The 24,524-nt window shown below is 41.7% G+C and overlaps 1 protein-coding gene across 1 annotated transcript in view; it reads left to right on the forward strand.

Annotated features, from left to right (window-relative positions):
* LOC126184362 (vacuolar protein sorting-associated protein 26B-like) overlaps positions 1–24,524 on the forward strand; it is a 41,927-nt gene that overhangs the window by 3,341 nt on the left and 14,062 nt on the right. The window contains exons 2-5 of the mRNA XM_049926745.1: positions 66–298; positions 553–717; positions 14,381–14,487; positions 15,129–15,340. Of these exons, the coding sequence (XP_049782702.1) occupies positions 66–298; positions 553–717; positions 14,381–14,487; positions 15,129–15,340 (717 nt within the window). The remainder of the gene's footprint in view (positions 1–65; positions 299–552; positions 718–14,380; positions 14,488–15,128; positions 15,341–24,524) is intronic.

Consider the following 24,524-nt stretch of genomic DNA (forward strand, 5'->3'; position numbering starts at 1 on the left):
AATAGTGAGTATAAATGTCCCAGTATATTTAACACATTCTCACAAGATTCTTTTGTTGTTTTTAGGTGAATGTAACCCTGAAAAAGTATGGCTCAAAGCTGGAACACCAAGGAATAAAAATAGAATTCATTGGTCAGATTGAACTCTATTATGACAGAGGCAATCATCATGAATTCACATCTCTAGTCAAAGAACTAGCTCGTCCTGGTGAACTTATGCAAAATATGTCCTATGCTTTTGAGTTCCTTAACGTTGAAAAGCCTTTCGAGTCGTGCACTGGTTCAAATGTACGACTTCGGTAAGATGATTTTAAGTTATTGCTTGTATTTATTTTCAAAAGAGTTAATGAAATGTCACAAAATTTCGTGATGTAATACGATCATAAAGTAATAAGATTTTCTTCTAAGTGGACAGAATCATGAATACCTTCTATACAAGCTAATAATATCAATTTTTTATTTGTTTGTACTTTAGTTTTTTGATGTCATGGGGCTAAATTCAGATTTTTTCCTATAGTTCACTGACATAATGTTAATATCACTTCTGTTACAGGTATTTTTTGAGAGTTACTATTGTGAGAAGGCTTTCAGACATAATTAAGGAAATGGATATTGTTGTTCACACCTTATGTTGCTACCCAGAAATGAACAACAGCATAAAAATGGAAGTTGGCATAGAAGACTGCTTACATATAGAATTTGAGTACAATAAATCAAAGTAAGTTATGTATGAAGGTGTATTTGAGAACCTTGTATCCTCGCATTGCTCATCTATATAAAACTTGAGTTGAGAGACAGCTAAAATAATGTGACGTCTTAGGGTAAAATAATGCTTCTGGAAAGAACAACTAACATTTTGCCTGTTTTTTACCTAATTAAAACAGCATAATTTACAAAGGTTCAAATAACATTTTGTGGCTCTTTTAATAAGCCTGTGTGACAAATTACGATAACTTAACATTATGTCAACGAAGTCTCTGTATTTGTCACCCTTATTACAATAGTATGTTTTACCATGTAGGGTCATCTTTTATTTCCAGGTAGATAAGTTAGTTGGACAGCAACAAAGGAGAGAGAAAGCAAAGTGAATGAGACAGTGGACTGTGAAGGTTAAAAATGACATGGAAGGAGTGCTGATCAACTTAAAACATCAAATATAAGAACCTATGGCATAGAATTGTGCTTTGGAACATAGAACAGAGTATAAGAAACATAAAGATGAGAAGTATAGAACTTGGAAGAATGACAAACAAGTGAGATGGGATATTTTGAATAAAAAAAAAAGGAAGATGGGAAATTTAAATAGAATAAGACCATCTCAGTCAGAAACAGTACATATAGCATTATATTTCAACTAGCTAGAAATTTATTATATACCAAAACAATCTGCTCGCTCCTACCGCCATTTTAGGAGTTTTGTTAATGCATCCATTCTTTCAAAATTGCCCTTCAGGCTTAATGTAGAGCAACTTGCTGAAGTGATGACTAGCTGTGTAGATGAAACATTCACTGATGCACAATCTAACCGGTATTACAACAGTTGGCCTATAATTACTCACAGTGCATTTCATTTTGGCCCCTGAGACAAAAATGGAGCTGTTTTGCGGATATTACTTGCCAATGGCACAGGCTGATTATAAATGATTTACTATTCAAACAAATAAGACAGCTGGTGAGGTCAGACACCATAAAATAATAACCTAATTGATTAGAGACTATGCAGGAGCTCTGCTGGACAAGTGTTTCGAGGAGAATGAAGAGGCAGTGTCAGTTGCGCCCATATTGAAGGAACATCCTGTGGTCACTTGAATGGTATTCAGGAAACCACACAAAAAATAATTGATTGTTCAAGATTTGTGCTTTTCTTTTCCAGAATAGCAGTCTAACCCTTCTTCATTTGTACCACCTTACTCTGTAATAAATCCGTTGGTAGTAGAGGGCATGTATGGTATCACAGAACCAGTTTGTTGAGCCAAAATGTAGGTGAAGACATTTTCAGATGTTTCTCCATTCTGTGTGAAAGGGTCTCAAGAGGCTTGATGGGATTTTTGAAACACTGAGAAGGTATTTGGTGACAAAGTTCACTGTAAATTTCCAAAATCATTCACTAGTGTTGAGTGAGCTAAAAATTTGGGATAATTTTGATAATTGCAGAACTACACAAAACACCTGAGTTACAGGAAAGGTGTTGTTACTTAAGCAAAACATGGAAATGCTGAAGAGATTTATACATTTGGCTCACACACATGGTGTTTATAAATGTAAAACTTCACCCACACCATCACGACAAAATTTAGATCAAGGGCTGTTGAGAAACATAGGGTGGGGTGGCAACTGTTGAATGGAAATTAATCTCTCACATTTTGCACTATCTGCTGAGTTTTTGATGCTTCTCTGCACCTTATTGCTGAATTGACAATGTTTGTTAAACAAATGGTGTATAATGTACCTGCCAAGGGTCCCACAGGTATGAGTGTGGTGCACATAGGGCCCATAGCTATTGCAGCCTTTCTTCTCTCTTGGGCTGCATACCCTTCCCAATATCCACCCCTTCCTGTCCTAGCTCTCCTCCCCACTCCTCCTGCCCCCCCCCCACCCCTTTCCCATTGTGTACCCATCTGGTTGAGATGCCTGACAACACAGGGATCACACTTCTGGTACCAGAGCTGTCACCACCTCATGTTTGCCTAGGTGTGATTGCTCATCTTTTTGGGGCATCAGAACTCCTGCCAACTACTGCCATGCCAGGCAGCCTTTGCCGCAGCTGGGTGGCACCCACCAGGTGAGCCCCTGATTGGAGTGGGTGGTACCAGTACCAGGGTGAACGCTCAGCCTGTGAAGTGTGCTAATCTCCATACTTGTGTGTGCTCTTCCATGGCCGTGTCTTCAGACGGGAATGGTTCTCTCTCTGCTCCTACTTTTGCTTTCATGGCCTTCACCTCTGTGCCCACTCCCTGGGAGGAGGCCCAGGCCTGCCAGCTTGGAGTAAAACCCTTTCCCCGTTAACATGGTTTGTGCCAGGACAGATGGGGAGACTCTTGCCACTACCAAACCACTCTTTTTCTTGAACATATCAAAGATAAATTTGGTGAAGTGGGCTCACTTAGTAAGATGCGATCTGGTTCCCTACTGATTAAAACCTGTTCTGCTGGTCATTTGGCTTCCCTTTGTGTTTGCAAGTGCTTAGGAGACATCCCAGTGAGCATTACTCCTCACCACAGCTTAAATATGACCCTGGCCATTGTTTTCCACAGGGACTACCTCCTTCAGTGATGGGGAACTCAGGACTAGCCTGAAACAGTCTGGTGCTTGGTTTGTCCAGTGAGTCCAGAGAGGTCCTAAGGACAATCATGTTGATACTGGTGCTTTCATCCTGGCTTTTGTGGGGGGCGGGAGTCAAAATTATTTTTTACCGTAGTGATGTGAAGCCCCTATATCCCACATCCCGTGCGCTGTTTCCAGTGTCTCTTCGATCACATCTTCGTGATGTGAGGCAAATCCTATTTGTGAGGACTGTGGCCACTCTCATCACGTGGGGAGTCATTGCACTCCATCGCCCAAGTACGTGAACTGCTCAGGCCCACATTCTCCTCACTCGCTGGACTGCCCAATCTATATAAAGGAAAGGAAGATTCAGGAATTCAATATTCTCAACTATCTATCCTGCTCTGAGGCTGACAGAAACTCAACCATCTCCACCCTGTAACTTTAACGGTTACCTCTGCTTCTGTCGTCTCTTTCCCACTTCCTTGTTACCTCTGTCCTGTACTCCTTCCCTTTCCTCCTCCCTGGTGCTGCCTATTCCCTCTCCTCACGGAACCACTCCTTCTCCACAGCTGGAGAAGATACCTTCTCCTCTGACACCTGCCAGGAATGTGACTCTCCCTATAGGATTACTCCTCCCCGGTGTCTCCAGAACAAGAAGCCTGTTACTTTGAGTCTGACATGGGACACATGCTCTGTGAGGCTCAATGCTGCTCATTCTCTTTTGGGTCCTGATATTACTGTGACTTGCTCTCTTCCCAACTACACCTCCTCTCGTCCTGAGGAGGAGGAGGAGGAGATGCATAACCATAAGTCTTGGGATGAGGTGCCCCCCCCCCTCCCAAAGTCATGGATGTCACTCCATCCTTAACAGTGACGGACATGGACTTGGCACAGTGACCAATTCTGGCCCATTCAGTGTCCATCTGGTATCTTCTACTACTCACTCCCAGTGGAACCGTAATGTTAACAATTGTCACATTCCAGAATTGTGGTCCCTTCTTTCTCTACACTGTGTAGCTTGTGTTGTATTGCAGGAATATTGTTTTGTGGGTACTCATTCGCCGACTCTTCGTGGTTTCCAAGCCTACTGTTGGAACCAAATCAGCCCTTTGCGAGCCTCCAGTGGTGTCTGTACCGTGGTCCACACAGAAACTGTCAGTTCCTCTTTATATGGCACTGGAAGTGGTGGCCGTTTGGATCACTTTGTGGTAACAATACGTAATCCTTATCTTCCCCCACACAAGCCTCCTATGCTTCCTGCTATTCTTGCCATCTGTAGGCAACTCCTGCGCCCCTCCCTCCCTCCCTTTCCTTCACCTTGGGATTTTAATGCCTATAACACTCTGCTGGATGGGACTGCGGCCACTGACCAGTGAAAAATTTTTGAAGACCTGCTGGCAGGGCTTGATCTCTGCCTCCTCAACACTGGAGCCATGACACAATTTAGTGTGGTGCACAATACTATCTCAGTCATTGATCTTTCCATCTGTAGCCCTGGATTCCTCCCTGCAGTTCATAAGGGAGTTCATGACAATTTGTGTGACATTTTCCAAATATCTTTTCTTCAGCAATGCTCACGTGGATGCCCTCCCAGTTGGCCTTTTTTAATATGAGTTGGGATTGCTTTTCCTCGGCTGCCATCCCAACCACTCCACGACATGACAGCATTGATGAGTCTGAAGAGACTTTGACCGATGCTATCCTTTCAGCATCTGCTTTGGTGAGTCTGTCTTCCCCAGGTTCAACCTGATGGAAGACTGTCCCTTGGTGGACGCCTAAAATTGCTGTGCCTAGTAAAGGCTACCCTCGTGCCATCCAACATTATAAACAGCATCCATCTCTTGACCATCTCATGGCCTTCAAACAGGTTTGTGCCCGGGCCTGTTATCTTTTTTTCTTAAATGCCAGAAATGGATTTTTTGGGAACAATATGGCGCTTGCCACAGGGACACATACTCCCTCTTCGCAGGTGTGGGTAAAGATCATGTGCATTTCTGGCTGCTGTCCTACAGGTATCCCAGGAATTTCCCTGAATGAGATTATCCTCACCAGCCCAGGCCTCAGCATAAGCCCACTATTCACCCACATTCCATCTTCTCAAGCACCATCTAAAATGACTCCTTCTATCTTTCGTTCCCCACTGCCTGGAGCCTTATAATGCCCCATTTAGCGGGTGGAAATATGCCAGTGTCCTTGCTCTCTGCTGCAACATGACTCCTGGACCAGACTAGGTACGCAATCAAATGCTTCAGAATTTATTGGTGGCTAGCCATCGTCATATACTTGTCCTTTTTAACTGTCTCTGGAGCAAGGTCGAATTCCCTTCCCGGTTATGAGAAAGTGTCATTGTTCCAGTTCTGAAATTGTTTAAATCACCTCTTCAGATGGACAGCTATCATCCGATTAGTTTAACCAATATCCTGTGCAAATTACTTGAATGTATAGTGAGTCAAAGGCTGTATTCTATCCTAGAATCCTAGGAATGCAGCCCAGGGTGATTTTTTCCAAAGCCGCTTGACTGCGTGTAATTTAGTCCATCTGGAGTCTGCTCTTTGAACGGATTTTGCCTGGCGTCAACACCTTGTTGCAGTCTTTTTCGATCTGCATAAAGCTTACAGTACTACATGGCACCACCACATCGTAGCCACCTTACATGAGTGGGACATCTTTGGTACAGTCCCAATTTTTATCTGGAACTGTCTTTCATATCACACTTCTCAGTTATAGATTGGTGCCCCCAGAGCACCTCCCATCTACAGAAGAATGGGGTCCTGCAGGATTCTGTTTTGACGGACCCTATCTTTTTAGTGGCTATCAATAGTCTGGTGGTAGTTGAGGGTCCTTTGTCCCCGCCCCCTCCCCCCTCCTCTTTGTATGCTGATCATTTTTGCATTTATTTTTGTTCGACCACAATAGGAGTTGCTTAATGCAGACTGCAGGGAGCAATACATAGAGTGCAACCTTGGGCTCTCACTCATGGTTTCAATTTTTTGGCTGTGAAGACCTGCATAAGGCATTTCTGTCATTGCCATACAGTCCATTCCCATGCCCGGTTGACATGGTTTTCCCATCTTGCGTCAGTTGAAGTGGAAATGTTGGTTGTACCTCTGTGCTCTTCGATGCCTCAGCGACACCAACTGGGGCACGAATGACTACTCTGATACAGCTCTACAGTCCAGTCCCATCTAGATTGTGGGAGTCTTACATGTGGTTCACTAGCACCTTTGACATTACAGATGGTGGAACTGATATAGCATTGTGGGGTACAACCGGCACCTTTTGGACTAGCCCCGTGTTCAGCTTCCTAGTGGAGGCAGGGGTTCCACCCTTTCAGATTCTGTTTCAACAATAGTTGAGCACTTATGCATTGTGCATTCGCTGCTCTCCAGAGCCCCCAAATTACTGTCTCTGCTTTCTAGATATGGAGATCCACCTCCCACAAAGGCAGCCCAGGTCTTGAGTTACTATTGCTGTCCACATATGGTCCCTTTTTTTCTGAACTCCAGCTTTCCCCTCTACTAACACTTCTCAGGGCTAGCTCACATACACCTCTGTGGTGCATCCCCTATCCACAGCTCTGTCTTGACCTATCACAAGGTCTAAAAGACTCGGCTCATCCTGAAGCCCTCTGCAGCCAGTTCTTCTCTGTTCTTGGCATGTTTCAGGATGGAAGTAGTCTATACTGATGGCTCAATGGGTGCCAGTCGTGCTGGCTTTGCTTGCATTCATGCAGGCTGTAATGAACTCTGCTCCTTGCCGGTTGGTTGCAGTGTTTTCACTGTGGAGTTAGTAGCCATCTTTCATGCTCTTGAGCATAACCTTTCCTGCACTGGTGAGCCCTCCCTCACCTGTAGCAACTCTTTGAGTAGTTTTCAAGCTCTTGACCTGTGTTGCCTTCCCCATGCCTTGTTCCTGGCTATCCAAGATTCCCTTTTTGCCCTCAAACAATGTGGACCTTGGTAGTCTTTGTCTGGACCTCGGCTCATGTAGAGACCCTGAGGAATGAACTCACTGACAAGCTGGCCAAATTGGCTACCAGTAAGCCTCCTCGTGAGATTGGTATTCTGGAATTGGGCTTTGAGTCGGTATTATGCCATCAAGTTCTAAGGATTTCGAATACAGAACAGCATTTTCTGACAACATCAAAGCAGTGCCAGCAGCAGTGCATGTTATGTTCATGGCATGTCTGAGACAGTAATCCGGCTCATTGAAACCTAAATACCTCTCCCATAAATGGGGGTAGCTCCTTTAGATGTATGATGTGGCATTTTGTTTATAGTTGGGAGATGCGTCGTTTTTGGCCATATATCAATGTTCTCTAGGATATGTCCAAGTATTTGACTTGGAGTTGAAAAAAAATGTGATTTCAAGAGGCTGCACTAAAGCATGGCTTCTTGCTAGATGTGAAAAAAGAGGTTGAAAATGTTCCATGTGGTCTTTGCTTGCGCCCCCCTGTAATGCACAACTGAACATATGATGAGTAATCTGTTGCAAGAAACAATGAAAAATTGTTCAGGCACATGAATTCTTGTAGAAGCTGCAGATATTGGTATATGCCAAGAATTCTATTGACAACTACTTATTGTTTGGCATCATTTACTGGCAGCTCTAGATACTCATCTGGTGACTTATCTTTTCTGCCTATAAACTTAATAAACACCCCTTCAAGCTGCAGAACTTAGTACGTACCAGTTTAGCACAGCTTTGCACAGTTGAAGTAACACTGCTTGGCAAGGACATGAGTTTCTGTGACCGGCAGTTTATTGACTCATAAGGACATTTATTGGCTCGAAAGAAAAATTAATTCACTGACATGGCATTTTTCTGGCAAAAATGCTTATTCTGCTTCTGATGCAATAATGTAAATACTTTCAATTCTGCCTGTGGTAGAAAGAATGCATAATAAAAGTTTTGTTGTGAACTAGAAAATGTTAGGACAGTCATTTAATGTTTTGGCCTATCATCCCTTGCTGGGCAGAATTCTGAAAAGAAAGGCATTTAGTGAAAAGGCATGGTGGTTGTCCTGGAATGAGATTCAGGAGCAGCAGCGTACAGTTACCCTCTTTGTCCGTGTTCATAGAGCTGAATGCCAGGTTGGCTTCTTTGAAAAGGACACACTGTTTCCTTCCTGATCTGTTTGTCATCTAAGCTTGTGCTCCATTTCTAATGACATTATCGTCAACGGCACACTACACTGTAGTCTTCCTTTTATTTATTCATTCATTCTTTCTTTCTTTGAAAATGCATGTGGCCCTGGTGATATGGTTGGTCTGTTGATGTTCCACTATGATAGCAGTGGCAGTTATTTCTGCTAGTGGAGCACTAGTGACTGAAATATCATTATTGCTGCTTTTGCTGTTCTGCGATTTCCTGAAGTGTCTAAATGGGGGTAGCTCCTTTAGATGTATGATGTGGCATTTTGTTTATAGTTGGGAGATGCGTCATTTTTGGCCATATATCAATGTTCTCTAGGATATGTCCAAGTATTTGACTTGGAGTTGGAAAAAAATGTGATTTCAAGAGGCTGCACTATTTCTGCTAGTGGAGCACTAGTGACTGAAATATCATTATTGCTGCTTTTGCTGTTCTGCGATTTCCTGAAGTGTCTACTGCTGCTGCTGCTGCTGCTGCTGCTACACCTGCAGCAGTAATGGGGTGACATAATCCATGTTTTCGGATTTACGTATTATATTACATGAATCCATAACAGAATTTACAACCATTTTTTCTATTGTACAATCACTGGTAATATTCAGAATAAGAGTTACTTTCACTACTTTGCCCATGGATTGGGAGACCAAGAACACAGCAAAGCATTATGACTGCCAGACAGTGACCCAATACCCTGTTTAAGAGCACTAATAATTGTGACAAACTACCTTTTCTACTGTAGTACAGTGAGTTATGAACAAAAATGGGCCATACTGAGAGGGGCAGTGGCAGTAATTGGGGTGTTACCTATTCCTGATGACAGGTTAATGCTTGTGGACCTACAGATGTCATAAATTTTGTAAAATTTCTGAAGACGTGTGAACTGAAACAATTTTCATGAAATTTCTGAAGACCTTTGAACTGAAACAGAAAGGCTACGCTACACAAAGCTGCCTACACTCAACTGCCATATAGTATTAGGTGCATACTTAGGCAGTGTCTCATATGCTTATAAGTCATAAATACTGGTTTGATTTGCTCTGCCTGTGTACAGTGAGGTGGGCAAGTAATTACTGCCAATTTGGACACACATGTTAAATAAACGTCTGACACAGCAGTTTAAGTATCATAAGTAAAGTAAATAATGTCATCGTCTTCAGTCCAAAGAGTGATTTGTTTCAGATTGCAACACAAGTCTGTCCTATGCTAGTCTCTTCATCTCTGAATATCTACTGCATCTATGTCCGTTTGAACCTGTTGATTGTATTCACGCCTAGGTCTCCTCCCTCTACAATTTTTACCCCTCACACTCTCCTCTACTACCTCATTGACTATTCCTTGATGTCACAGAATGTGTCCTATCATCCGATCCCTTCCTTTAGTTAAGTTATGTCGTAAATTTATTTTTTTCCCAGTTTGGTTCTGTACCCCACCTCATTAGTTATTCTATCTACTCATATTTTTTCAGCACTCTTCTGTGGCACCACATTTCAAAAGCTTTTATTTAATCTTGTGTGAATTGCTTATCATCCACATTTCACTTTCATACAAAGGCACACTCGAGACAAATGCCTTCCTAAAAGGCATCTAATCTCCAAATCTATATTCCTTGTTAACACGCACTTTGTTTTCAGAAATGGTTTTTCTTGCTATTGTGAGTCTACGTTTTAATTTTATATTCCCTCTTCTTTGGCCATAAACTTTTTATTTTGCTACCTGTATAGTAAAACTCTTCCACTTCTTTTACTGTTCCACTTCCTAATCTAATTCCCTCAGCATCACCTGATTTCATTCAATTACATTCAGTTACCCTTGTTTTACTTTTATGTTGTTCATCTTATAATCTTTATTCTGCTGTCATTGATTTTATCTGATCTTCGTGGTGATAATCAGATCTAGCAGAGAATAGATTAAAATTTTCTCCTCCATGTCCTCTGCTTGTAGCCATTCGCCATGCTGAACGCATTCAGCCTATTCTGAAGAACATAAGTCGTCAATTGGTTAATGCAAATATTAGTATGTCGGTAGTTTTAAAACATCTCTCATTGTGCAACATACCCTGTGATTTGTGCCCATAGAAGTTGTGTTGTGTTGAAAATGTAGTAGTTGCAGAACTGTGTGTACTTGTACATTTGCAATACAGTTGATTTCATAACATTTTATGTTTAACTTGAGAATTTCTGTGAGAGTCAGAGGATCCACAGCATGATATTGGCTCTCTTTGCATTCATTGTCGGGTGTCTCATCACCAACTACTCCTGAAGGATAATGCTCGTTTTCCATGACAACTTCATTTGAGGCGATATGAAATACACAGTTTCATCAACCATATTTTTGATGGCTCAAGATTAATTGTAATTGTCTGAATAGCTCTTTTTGACCTGGAATACTGATTTTCATAACATATCCCAAAGTACAACCAGCTAATACGACAATTTTTCCAGCCCAGTCTGGTATACTTTAAAATGACCCAAACCATTGCTCTTTGCCTAACTTTTTCCTCATATTCTGGTTTAACCATGTTTTACACAGCAGATGAGACATCATATTCCTGGATTATCTTTGTCAGTATCCCTGTATCCATTTAACAACAATGTCATTATGCTCCATTAACATTTTACTTCCTTTGTTTGTATTTAGGTATTTGAATCATAAACACATAATATTCATTACAGTGCGGCAATACTGCATTTGAAGTTAATAGGTTTTTGATATTTACAGCTTAATTTTTCAGTAGTTGGAAATTCATTTTTGTTGTATGTATTATGGGACATCTGTGAAATTAATTGAAATTTGACATTTTCTGTTTTCTATTCCATAATGTACTTTGACTTTTCTGAGCATTTTGGTATATAATACATTAAAGTCGGACAATTGTGAGACCTTCAAATAATATTATTAATGTTGACGTGAGACTGTCAAATTTCGTGGCTACGCATATACTGTCACAGTTGAGCAGTCATATCTTAGGAACTACACAGTCTAGAAGGCTGTGAATTGCTTTCTTTTATGCCTACTGCTACATCTTAAAAGTTGGCATTATGAATAAACAAATCAGTCCTTTGTTTCCGATACTATACTAGTTGAATTCTTTTATCTTGGCGGTTCGCGCATGCCCACCCAGACGCAGGAGATTGCTGCATTGCCAGTTGTACACGCCAAGAGAAGCAGCGCCATAGTATAGTTCGCAAACTTACGTTTAGGGGGGAGCACGCAGTTAATGAAGTAAAGACACCACGGCCGCATTAACGCTTTCACTGCTACAGAGACGTGCTCCCCGCATTCCGCGATGTGCGCGATTTTGTCATCACTGCACTGCTCGCCTGTGCTGACACATGGTGTTTCGACTGCTTTGACACATTTTATCATTCGATTTCACAAAAACTGTTTGGCCCAAAAATTTGATTTTTACACATCTTCTTGACTGATACCTTCCCCCCATAAATGGCATAATTTTGCTTCGATGTTCAACGCAGTTATTGTGCAGCATTAGATGCAGTAAACCATTGCAGAGGTAAAAGTCTATAGTGTATACTTTCCGTATGGTGGATTTTAGTTGCCACTAGAAATTTTAAAAAATTACATTCAAACAAATAAAATTCATGAAGTAAGACACTTCTATATTGTTTTTAAACAAAGAAAATATTAAGCACCGATCAAGGTTTGAACTCAGAACGTTTTGCTTAGCACCCATACATTTTAACCATTACGCTAAAGCAGCTCGTCGCTCAGTATATCTCCCGGAGGACTTTAATATATCACGCAAAATACTGACAAACACTGTTGGTATCACTATGAATTACTCACGTTTCGTCGAAGTACAATGGGAAATAACAATTACCGCTGTTCTTTATTGCGAAAAAGCGGTTCGTGAGATTGATACAAACACCTTTCCTTGCTATCGCCTGAATTAGGAGTCTTATTGCTTGTTTTGCTTAATTAATTAACAGAATATGAAGCAATTGTTATAAATAATGCTTTTTCCAAACTTTCTATAAAAGAAAGTCTGCTATCAAGACATTGCTTTTGTTCAATTACTTTATTTATGACTGAACGTTTCTAAAACTGAAGACACTCGTCCGTGCTCTGCACTGCAGTCGAACTCTGGCAACGTCGTTCTCTGTTCATTGGCTGACTGTGTTTTGTGACGTCAGATGCGCAGAACTAACCTAAACTCGGCCGCCATCATAAATGACGCGCACTTTAGTTTTCGTTGAAAGTAGTGTGAATATCTGCTATTTTTGTAGTAAGTTAGCTTGTATTGCTTTTTATACATAAATAAAATGACTAAGCGTAAAAGTAACTTCAAGAAATGCAAATATGCAGGTAACAGATATGTGAGACCTGCATTTTCTTCTGAAGTGCTTGAAAATACGAATATCAATTGATGAAAAGCCATGTCATGCTTTGTGTCCACCTCCACCAAACGCTTGGTGAAAATATAGGCAAGCTGAATTTTCTGGCACCCTGCATGAATTTACACATAAACATTCTTTTCCTTTGGCAGTAATGGAGGCAATCAATCCTATTTACAGAGATTTGGCAAATCCTGAGCTACTAAAGAAGTGTTAACATGGGAAGACCCAGAATGTGAATGAGTCCTTCAATAATGTTGTGTGGTGCTATGTGACTAAAAATGTATTTGTTGGCCTTATGACTCTAAAGTTAGCAGTGTCTGATGCTGTAATAACTTGTAATGGTGGGAACTATGAAACATTTAAGATTCTGGAGAAGTTAGGTGTAAGATTTGGACAGAACACAGCTAAAGGACTACGGGAACTGGATGAGTTTCGTGTACGTGAAGCAGAGTTAGCTGTTCAGCAAATGACAAAAGAAGCAAGAAAGAAAAGGAGGAGACAAGCACTGGGCTGTTGTGACACTGAAGAAGACACAGACTATGGGCCAGGGCAATTCTAGTGCATAAAAGATGCAGAAATATAAGTCTGTATAAGAATTTGTAGTAAAAAAAAAGTTTTAAACCTCAATATCTCTAAACTACATTTTTTGCAATAAATGACCCGTTTTCTAAAAAAGTATTGATGGTAGAGACACAAAATTTTCACAGCATGCCAAATGTGAGATTCAACACATATGGAACTAGAATAATTAAAATATCCTGAGTTGTTTTGTTTTTATGTTCATCTATTTACAAAATTGTGCCAAAGATTTAGTGTCTGGAAAAAAAATAACATGCCCCAGAATACAATTTTAGTAATAATTCTAGTTCAGTGTATCTATAAACTTGCATTCAGTAATTTAACATTGGCAGCATAGGACATACAATGTCCCCTTAAATTAAAGAATGTTATTAAATTCTTGCTAATTTGTACATACTCTTCCACACATCTACAGTGCTTAGTGACTGAGTGAATTTGGAATGCTGTGTGAATATGTAAATTAAAAAAAGAGAAGTAGCTCAGTTTCCTTCTTGAGGTTTCTGACTATTTTTAGGGACTTCTCACAACTACGACCTTCACCTAGAGACTAAAAAAAATGTATGTTCACAATTCTAGACAGGTAAACTACCTCCATGGGCAATCTGTTCAATGATTCTCATGCTGATGCCATATGCATTTGAAGTACATTTATAGGACAAGCCAACATCTAAATCAGACCACTGTTTACTGCTAATATCTTCAAGGAAGCTCGTATTTTGTAAATGATGTATCACATTTGTTAATGTAATATTTGTCACCTACAACATCAGAAGCAGTGGCGATTCGCAACAAATGCAATAGTTGTTTCGAGAATAATTCACTAAACATTTCTCTATAATCAAATTTAAAGTCTAAATTGACAAAGATCTCAGAGTGTTTGAAAGGCAACTAAATGTCATTGTTTTTACAAGAGTATTCAGTCATAATGAACTTAAATTTGTCAATGTTGGTTTTTGACACTGTGTTACTGAACTATAAATAAATGATTTTACAGTTGGTAATGGTTATTTTGTAATTTTTTAACAGGTATCATTTAAAAGACGTTATAGTGGGAAAGATATACTTTTTGCTTGTGCGTATAAAAATCAAACACATGGAGATTGCAATAATCAAAAGGGAAACCACAGGATCTGGTAAGTAAACATTGTCATAAATATCCACTCTTGGCCCTTGTCTCAGATCTGTCAATGTAATATATATTGATATTAAGCAGAATTTTCTGTTATCGTGAGACTGTCAGGAAAAAGCCTGCAAAATAAAAATCTGAAGATCACAAGTACCAGAAGTGCCATAATCTGCAATCTATGTGTAATATAGTGATATTGACATTCAGTGGATTCAGTTAAATATTCTTGAAGTGTCAGTATAAGTATTATATAAATGATTTCAGTAGAAACAACAATTTTGAAGACAGCACAGTGACATAAAACCTAAATATGAAATATATGCGGTATTCATGAGACATGCCCATTCAGAGGTAGGTTGATGCGTGCTCTGCATCAACAATGTGATCCCGAAACCTGTATGCACACAAACTGAAAGTTTTGTTTTCCAGTCTGAGTGGTTAACATTACTGAATGTAGAGCAGCAACATTTTTAATTATCTTTATTTTTTTAAATTTAGGAATGACATGTACTTGCATATGCACATAATTGAAGGAATATTTGAATATTTGCTTTCATTCTGTGTGGGAATAAGTGAATTAGAGTTAGTAAATTGTTGTTATAAAAAGTGTTAATCAGTTATTATGTCCTTTTCTTATTATTGTTGTAGGACCAAACACATTCACAGAAAATGAAACTATAGCAAAATATGAAATAATGGATGGAGCTCCAGTCAGAGGAGAGAGCATTCCAATAAGAGTATTTCTTGCCAGCTATGATCTTACTCCTACAATGAGAGATATTAACAAAAAATTTTCAGTGCGGTATTATTTGAATCTCGTGCTTATGGATGAAGAAGATCGCCGTTATTTCAAGCAACAGGTGTGGTGATCTTCAATTAATTTGATAACTTATACCATTTCTTTAACATTTAGACATAGATTGAGAAATGTAAACACACTTTTGTTAAAATTCCAGGTGAATTTGTTCTGTGTTATCTGAATTACTGCAATTGGAATACTGTCCTTTTGTTGTATTTTGTTTCTAAAGCTATAGTGCCAGTCAGAAATCTTCCAACTTATGAGAAATCTGTAATAAACAGCAGTGACACACTTGGTTTGTTTGCTTGCATGATATTTATATTTTATTTCACACATATTTTAGGAAGATAGGTTTCTACTTCACAGAAAAAATGGGGACATTTTGTTACATTGCTAATTCATACTTTCAGTTACCAAATTCAGGAGGTTGTCCCCAAGAAACTGGGCCAGAAATAGCAATCCTTGAGACCCTGAATTAGGGACTGGCTGGTCATTACTGCCAGTCACTTATAACTGTAAAGTGACAGCATACTTCAGCAAGTATTTTCCCTGTGCCTGCGGAATGTAATGTGTAGCTGCAATATTGACGTAACCCACCAGATTCTGAGGAAAGTAGCACCACCACCCCCAAAATCAGTTTTAGGTTTTATTGACTGAAAAATTTGTAGGTGTCATTTTGAACCATTCACACGCTGTTTTTAATTTGTTTGGATTGACCCCCTTCTGGGGGCTGACGGTTCTTTCCTGAGTTCGTGCATTGTGCCCACAGGGCCCAGAGCTATTGCAACCCATTCTTCGTTCCCGGGCTGCATTTCTTTCCCCGTGCCCCTCCCTCCCCAATCCTCGCTCCTTCCCTGCTTATCCCTCCTTCACCTCTCTCGGTGTTCCTACTGATGTTAACCTGCATATTCGCCCGGTTTTCTGTATTCCTTGCAGTTTTGTTCCACTTGTCTTTACTCTTTCATCCCTCCATTTTGGCATTTTTGGTCCACCTTTGGGGTTTGACCTCCACTTCTAAATTTTCTCTCCATAATGTGAGCCATTTGGGGGAGAACTCCCTGGCATCTACAACATGCATTCCCTCCCCTCCCCCCTTCCCATCTTCCTTCTTCGCTGTAGGCTGTAGGCCCCCTTCCCCACTGCCAGGTCACCAGCACATGTAGCCAGTCCCTGTGGTGGGGCTGTTATGCCTCAATCTGGCTGAGCCCCCTGACAACACGGGGATTGCACTTCTGGTACTGAGCTGTTACTTCACCATGTTTGTGTAGGGGTGGTTGCTTGTCGTTCTGGAGCACCGTAACTCCCAGCAATGGTCACCCGATGTGCAAGGCGGCACTTGCTGTGGCTAGGTGGCGCCCATGGGAAGAGCCCCTAATCAGAGTGGGTGGTATCAGGGCAGATGCTTTGCATGTGAAATGTAGTAAGCTCCAAAACATTTGGTGCTGTTCTACAGCCGGCTCTTCGATTGGTAATGGATCATTTAATGCTGCTTCTTCTGACTAAGCAGCCTTACCTCCGTGGCTACACCGTGGGAGCAGGGCCAGGCTTACTGGCTTGGAGTGAAATAGTTTACCTGCTACATAGTCTGCACTAGCACTGACAAGGAATTGTTCACTGCCACCAAGCCATTATTGTTTGTGAAAAATAACGAAGACAAGATTGATGAATTGGAGTCTCTCAGTAAGATGCAGTTGAGTTCCCTGTGCAATAAACTTCTTATGCCACCCAGTGTGCGAGTGTTGTTGCATGTGATCACCATGGCAACATCCCGGTGTCCATTACACATTACCAGTCTTTGAACGTGACCCAGTGGGTCATTTTTCATAGGAACTTCATCCTTCAAATTTATGAGGAACTCGTGGTCAATCTGCAATGATGGGGAGTTTATTTTGTTTGGCATGTTCAGAAAGGTTGTAAGCAAAATCACACCAGTACCGGTACCTTTATTCTGTCTTTTGAGGAAGATACCCTTCCACAGATGGTCGAGGTTATGTGTTAACAGTTTGACATGAATTGATATGTCTCGCCACCCGTGAACTGCTTTCAGTGATTGAGTTTTGGGTACATGTCTTCCTGATGTGTACGACGAACCCTCTATGCGGTGAATGTACACCCACTCTGAGGGGAGCCCCTGTGATCTACCATGCATATGTGTTAATTGTCATGACTGTCATTCTCCACCCTCACCAGATTGTTTGGCTTACAAGAAAGAAAAGAAGATAAAAGAGTATGAGTCCCTGGAGAACTGAGGCTCATCAGAAATTTGACAGACTTCATCCTGTGTCGATGACATCTACTTTCCCCCTGTTACTTCCCTTGCCGCTCCTCCCTCTTCCTTACACCAGTCCCATCTCTCTCTCCTCTCCCCCTCCCCTGCAGTTCCCATGCCTGGGGTGCCCCCCTTCTTCCGGCAACTACCGGCGATTGGGCTCCCTCTGGGGCCCCTCCTGCTGGTGTCTCTCAGGCCGGAGGCCTGCTACCACAACTCGACCGTGGCACAAAGAGGCTGTGCACCCCAAGCTCACTGACTGTTTCAGTTCCAGATCTGGCAAAAGCCTGCTGCCCTAACTGCTCTCCTTCAGCAACTTCCTCCTCCTCAGGGATTTTTATGCTCACAACCCTTTGTGGGACCATGCTTTTTCATTTACACAGTGGCTTCTAATTTTCCAATTTTTTGTAGCGCACAACCTGTGCCTTCTTAATGATGGTTCCCCTACTCATCTTAGTGCCGCATATGGCACTTTCTATGCCATTGATCTTTCGCTCTCTTCTCCTCCCCTTCTTCCTTCTTTACACTGGTCACCACAGAATGAAGTCTGTGATAGTGACCACTTCCCGTTCATTCTCTCTTTCCCTTCCCACCTCCCAATGGCCTGGTTACCTGCTGGGCTTTCCATTGTGCTGATTGGCCTCTTTATATACCTCTCAGGTCATGTTTCCTCCTCCTTTGTCAGTTTGTGTTCATGAAGTGGTCCGCAATGTATCTGATAAGATAACCAGTGGTGCTGGCATTGCCGCTTCTCGCTTGACAGGCCCCATTCACAGTTGGTCAATTCCATGGTGGGGCACAGCAATTGCCGTGGCTATCTTTGATCATCGTCGTGCCTTGCAACATCGTAAGTGGCACCCATCCTCTATTAGTCTTATTACCTTTAAATATCTTCCTGCCAAAGCCTATTACGTAATCATGTAGAGGAACCAGGTGTGTTGGGAACACTTTGTCTCCTCTCTAGGTTCTTGTGTCCCTTTGCCACAGATGTGGTCTATGCTCCGCACCCTCCAAGGTTGTCTGTGGAATATTTCATTCAGGGCCTTGCCCTTTCTGTTAGCCTTTGTACAGATCCATAAGTTCTTGCAGAACACCTTGTGACCTATTTTGCGATGGCATCAGCCTCCTATGCAGCTGCCTTCTGAGGAGGAAGCAGCAGGCTTGTCGTGTGACAAGTATGCAAAGTATTTTCTATTTCCTGTCATCTGCATGTTGCTCCATTGCTTGCCAGTCTTAACATATACACGTTAACACCATTGAGAGAGTAATTAGGCCCTTTTGGCTACTGCAAAGGCTTACCTTTTGGAAACTGGAGTGTTAGATATTTATATATTATGCCAAGGTTGGAGTAAAAAACCAGTCTTCTTAATAGGCCCAGAAATGTTTTAGAATTACTGTTCAAGAAAGAATGCACTCAAAATATAATTTTTTATGTCTGTTTTTACAATATTTTATATAAGCACTGCAATTTTACAATAGCATTTACAAATGACATGAAACAAGGTATATCCTTCGAAAGACAGTCTTCTATGACTGTGTCTTTGGGTTTCTACTTCCCAACCAGTTTAGTTATTAGTGTTGAACTGTATGTACTCCTGGAGGCATTAGAGTGAGCTGTTTAAGCAGATAAATAAAGAAATAACTAAACAGAATAAATCGTCTGCTCTAAGTGCCATTGAGCTCTACAAGCATTGCAATAAATTTACCCAACAGAGGAAATAATCTCATCAATACAGGGGAAACTGCTCTACTTCAACAGCAAGGGAAGCAGAGATTGTTGTGCTGGATACCAGGTCATGTAGAAATCTGTGAACAAGCAGACCAATTAGGCCTGTAGGAAACATAGTGTGATCCAATGTGTCGTTCCCCTGAGGGCTGTCTTGCTGTCGAGTCAGAATGCCGTTCAGCTGTGGGAGAATAATATACATAAGAAACATTTTGAACTTTAAGGAAAATGTTAAGAGTTATTTTAATCTGTTTAGCCATTGTAATGGCAGCTGTTTTGTCTGATTGTGCTATGGGCACTAAAGATCTCAGTTTTGTATATCCAAACAATTCCATCATCATCATGTGCACTCAATAACCATGTTTTCAGTCTGAAGTGTTAGTTTGTATGTGACCTCACTCTCATAACTGGTACTATACTCTGTTCACCATAAGAATAAACTTAATGTAAACATTAAGCCATGTATTCTTCTGCATTTGCTTGAATCTTGTTGGATTTCATGTGGAGTGGAAGCCAAGCTGTGACCAATACAGTCAAGTACAATCATAAGGATACATTTTATGCCTTGTCACACACACAGACTGAGCGTAATGTGTGGGACAACAGCTTTACTGGTGCATTAAACTTGGACAGCCATGACCAACCAGCAGTCCACCCAACCTGCAATGATGTGAGCAGTTGCAGTTCAGACGTAAAAAGGGACAGGCAAAGAAACAGTATAGCTTCAAATGTTATTTAACTTTTAAAGAGAATGAAATAGTATTCGGCAAAACTCTAGCACTACCGTGTGCTTGTTAAATGATCAGACGGAAAGCATAAAATGCTCTCGTTGTCCCCTGACTGATTACAAACCAGAGTGATGAAAATTCCTAACTTAAGCACAGGGTAATTTTTCTCAATGAGCCATGTGTGATGCAAAAGCATACTGCAGGGATTTCAGTGTGCTGTTGAATACTGAAGGCACTGAAGGTATTAATTACAGTCAGTCATCTGGTAATCTCTTAGCTCTTTCCTTATCCGAATCTGAGAAATGCATTTCAGCTCTGGAACTGACATGTGCTCCATTGATAATGAGTCGATCAGCAACATAATCCATGAAGCCACCCATGCGCCACATTTTCTCCTCCTCTTTTGTGACGTGCCTTTCTATAGCCCCCTAGCGTTCGACAACAACGTGTGAAAAAGCTGTGTGCGTTAGTTCCAGTATGTCTGGCAGCTTAATGGTCATGTTATTTCTCTTGCCAAATCCTTTAACTTGGCTCCAGATCAGTTCTCTTAGGTTCACATTGTAATGGTACAGTGGCAAATGTAAAAATACAACATTGGTATGGAGTGCTCGATGATGTGAAGATGATTGTTTATCATGTTTCTATAACACATATGTACATGTGTGGCATAAAACATGATGAATTTTACATTTACGATATGTAGGTATTTGAAATTGAACAAGAAAAAAAAATTGACATAGGCGAGGCTTCAACCACGAAACCATAAATTGCAATCAGTTGTCAAGTCACCACGCTACCAATTCTGATTTATAGTGAATATGCGCTTGTCTCAGTTGTGTCTAATACAGTCCCTCAGAAAACTTCAAAGTTGTTTATCTCTGTGAAATTATGATGAACATTAAGAATAACCTATTTCTTGGTACTTTTTAACCATGTTCCACACGCGGGTTTCACTACGGAACAGGGAGCAGCCTCAACCATTTTCATACTGCTATATTAACAGTGCAACAATCAGAGCACAACAATGCAGAGGCTGTGACTGTACACGATTTTTGAAATAAAAACTACATAGCTAAAGCATGATTAAGAAGAACATTGATGGCTGTTAATACATTTGAATATCTTAAAGTTTCATTTAATGCAGCTTAGTAGTAATATATTTAATGTGAAAGTGTAACCTCCTTTCAAGAGCATAGCAGCACCAGTGTAGGTGCGCTACAGATTTTGACCAATCATCGCATTTGTGTTTGTTTACATCAGGTTTATTCTTATGATGAACCGAGTATAGATTCTGGATTCTGTGTGAAGTAGTTGGGCCATCATAATGAGGTTCCAGCTGTTCCCAGCTGCCAAAATTGGGAAAGCTGTGTCAGGCTACTATCTGTCTAGGTGAGGTTGTCACAGATGAAAATTCTCCATGAATGTCAGGTGGCAAGATGTTGGGAAATCGCACATTATTGACAGTCCACCTATGCAAGCAATAGTTAATTCTGGGGTATAATTTTGTGTGATATTGAGGACTTTCATCACCAACTGAAAATACAAAAGCCATCATGCAAATGGAAAATGTGTCTGACAGTACCCCCCAGGGGCCTCATGGGTCTTTCATGAGTTCGTGCTTGGCGCACATGAGGTATTGTGGTCCATTCTTCCTTCTTGGGCTGCATTTTCGTCTCCCTCCCTGCCTCCCTTCCTGTCCTCACTCCTTCCTCTCTGCTCCTTGCTTGCCTCTCACTGTGTTGTTACTTACGTCGGCTCTGCTATCCAACTGAGTTCTTGTATTCCTTCTGGTTTTTGTTCCCCTTACTTTTTTGTTTTCATCCTTCCTTTTTGGCATTTTGGTCATCATTTGGAGTTTGGCCTTCACTTCTAAAATTTCTCTCCATAGTGTGAGCCATTTGGGGAAGAACTCACTGACGTCTACAGTGTTGATACCCCTCTGTAGCCCATGTCACCAGCACATGCAACCAGCCCATGTGGCGGGGCTATTATGTACCCATCTGGCTGAACCCCCTGACAACACAGAGATCACACTTCTGATAATGAGCTGTTCCTTCCCCATGTATGCATAGGGGTGGCTGTGTGTTGTACTGAAGCAAGGGAACTCCTGGCAGTGGCTGTCATGCAAGACGGCGCTTGCTGTGTCTCGGTCGGTGGTATCGGGGCAGATGCTCTGCATATGAACTGACTGCTCTTCTACAACCATCTCTTTGGTTGGCAATGGATTATTTAATGCTGCTTCTTGTGACCCTGCGGCTTTCCCTTCCCTTGCTACACCCTGGGAGAAGGGGGCCAGGCTCACCGGCTTGGGAGGAAATACTTTACCTGCTACTTGGTCTGCACTAGCATTGACAACACACTGCCACCAAACCATTATTTTTTTGTGGAAAATATTGAATACAAGATTGACAAAGTGGAGTCTCTCAGTAAGATGCAGTTGAGTTTCCTGTTGATTAAAACTTCTTATGCCACCAAATCTGCAGCTGTTCTTGCTTGTGGTCATCTTGGTGACATCCCGGTGTCCATTACACCTCACCAGTCTATGAATATGGTCCAGTGAGTCATTTTTCATGGGGACCTCATCCTTCAAACTGAAGAACAATTCCAGGCCAGTCTATAATGACTGAGTGGTCATTTTGTTCATTATTTTCAGAAAGGTGTATGGACAGTCCCACTGATGCTGGCGCCTTTATTCTGTCTTTTGAGGGAGATACCCTCCCAGAGAAGATCAAGATTATGCGTTACCATTGTGACGCTAAGCCATATGTCCCACCATCCATGAAGTATTTTTGGTGCTTCCATTTTGGGCACATGTCTTCCCACTGTATGGCCGACCCTCTATGCAGAGAATATGGACACCCACTCCATGAGGGGAGCCCCTGTTTTCCACCACATATGTGTGTAATTGTCATGACTATCATTCTCCATACTCACCAGATTGCCTGGCTTACAAGAAAGAAAAGAAGATACAAGAGTATGAGGAGAACTGAGACTCGTCAGAAATTTGACGGGCTTACTATCTCTCTCCTGACCTGCTGCCTACATCTGCTGCCTTAACTGCTCTCCTTCCGCAACTTCCCCCTCCCTCCCTTCCTCCTCCTTGGGAATTTGAATGCCCATGACCCTTCGTAGGACAGTGCTTTTTCATCTACACAGTGGCTCCTCATTGACCAATTTATCGTAGAGCACAACCTGTGCCTTCTTAATGATGGTTCCCCTACTCATTTTAGTGCCATGTGTGGCACTTTTTTTTACTATTGCTCTTTCGATTGCCTCCCCTCCCCTTCTTCCTTCCTTGCACTGGTCACCACAGATGACCTCTGTGATATTGACCACATTCCATTGATTCTCCATTCCAATGGCCAAGTTACCCCAATGGGCTTTCTATCGTGCTGATTGGCCTCTGTGTACTTCCCAGGTCGTGTTCACACCTGCTTTCTTAGGTTGTATTGATGAAGTCATTCATGATCCATCCAGTAAGATAATTTGTGCTGCCGGCATTGCCTTTCCCCACTCGACAGGCATGGTTCACCACTGGCCAGTTCCGCAGTTGAGTACAGCCATTGCTGCCGCCATCTGTGATCTTTGTCATGCCTTGCAACATCTTAGGTGGCACTCATCTGGTCTATTGCCTTTCAACATCTTCGCATCAAAGCCTGTTACTAAAACAGAGCAAGTGGGGGTGTTGGGACTGCATTGTCTCCTCCTTAGGTTCATCTGTCCCTTCGTCATGGGTGTGGGCTCCTCGCTACACACTCCAGGGTTCTGTGTGGCAGTCTTACATTCCAAGCCTTGCCCTTCCTAGTGGCCCTTGTACAGCTCTGTCAGTTCTCACAGAACACCATGCAACCCATTTTGTGGTGGCATCAGTCTCAGTCTCCTATAGAGTCTCCTTCCTCATCAGGAAACAGCAGGCTGGAGCTTCCCACTTACGTTGCACTCCTTGTCACGTGGAATCCTACAGTGAACTTTTTACTAATGGGAACTTCTTCTGGACATCTCTTCTTCCCACAATTCAGCCCTTGGGCATGATTTCATCCATAACCAATTGCTTCAACACCTCAATCCTCCACAGCAACAATATCTCTTCCAGATATTCAACTGTATTTGTTGCCAAGGTATTTTCCCTTTTCAGTGGTTCCTGTTCGTCTCCTTTAAGGTGCGGCTTTTGGGAGGGACTGTCTCTGATCAATCATCTGCTTTGATTGGAAACCGTAATTCATCAGATCTCTTCTCAGCGGCGCCATCTTTTCACAGTTCTTTTTGATCTTTGTAAGGCCTATGACACAGCTTGGCACCATCACATCCTCGTTATGCTCCACGAATGGAGTCTTTGGGGACTCCTCCCAATTTTTATTTGCAAACTCATGTCCCACCAGTCATTCAGAGTCCTATTGCCTTATTTTCAGCCTTCTGTAGACCTAGGAGAATGGTGTTCATACCCCATAGACCTAGGAGAATGGTGTTCATACCCCGTAGACCTAGGAGAATGGTGTTCATACCCCCGGATCTCTGTCTCCCC

The sequence above is a fragment of the Schistocerca cancellata genome, chromosome 4, assembly GCF_023864275.1.
Source record: "Schistocerca cancellata isolate TAMUIC-IGC-003103 chromosome 4, iqSchCanc2.1, whole genome shotgun sequence".
NCBI lineage: Eukaryota > Metazoa > Arthropoda > Insecta > Orthoptera > Acrididae > Schistocerca > Schistocerca cancellata.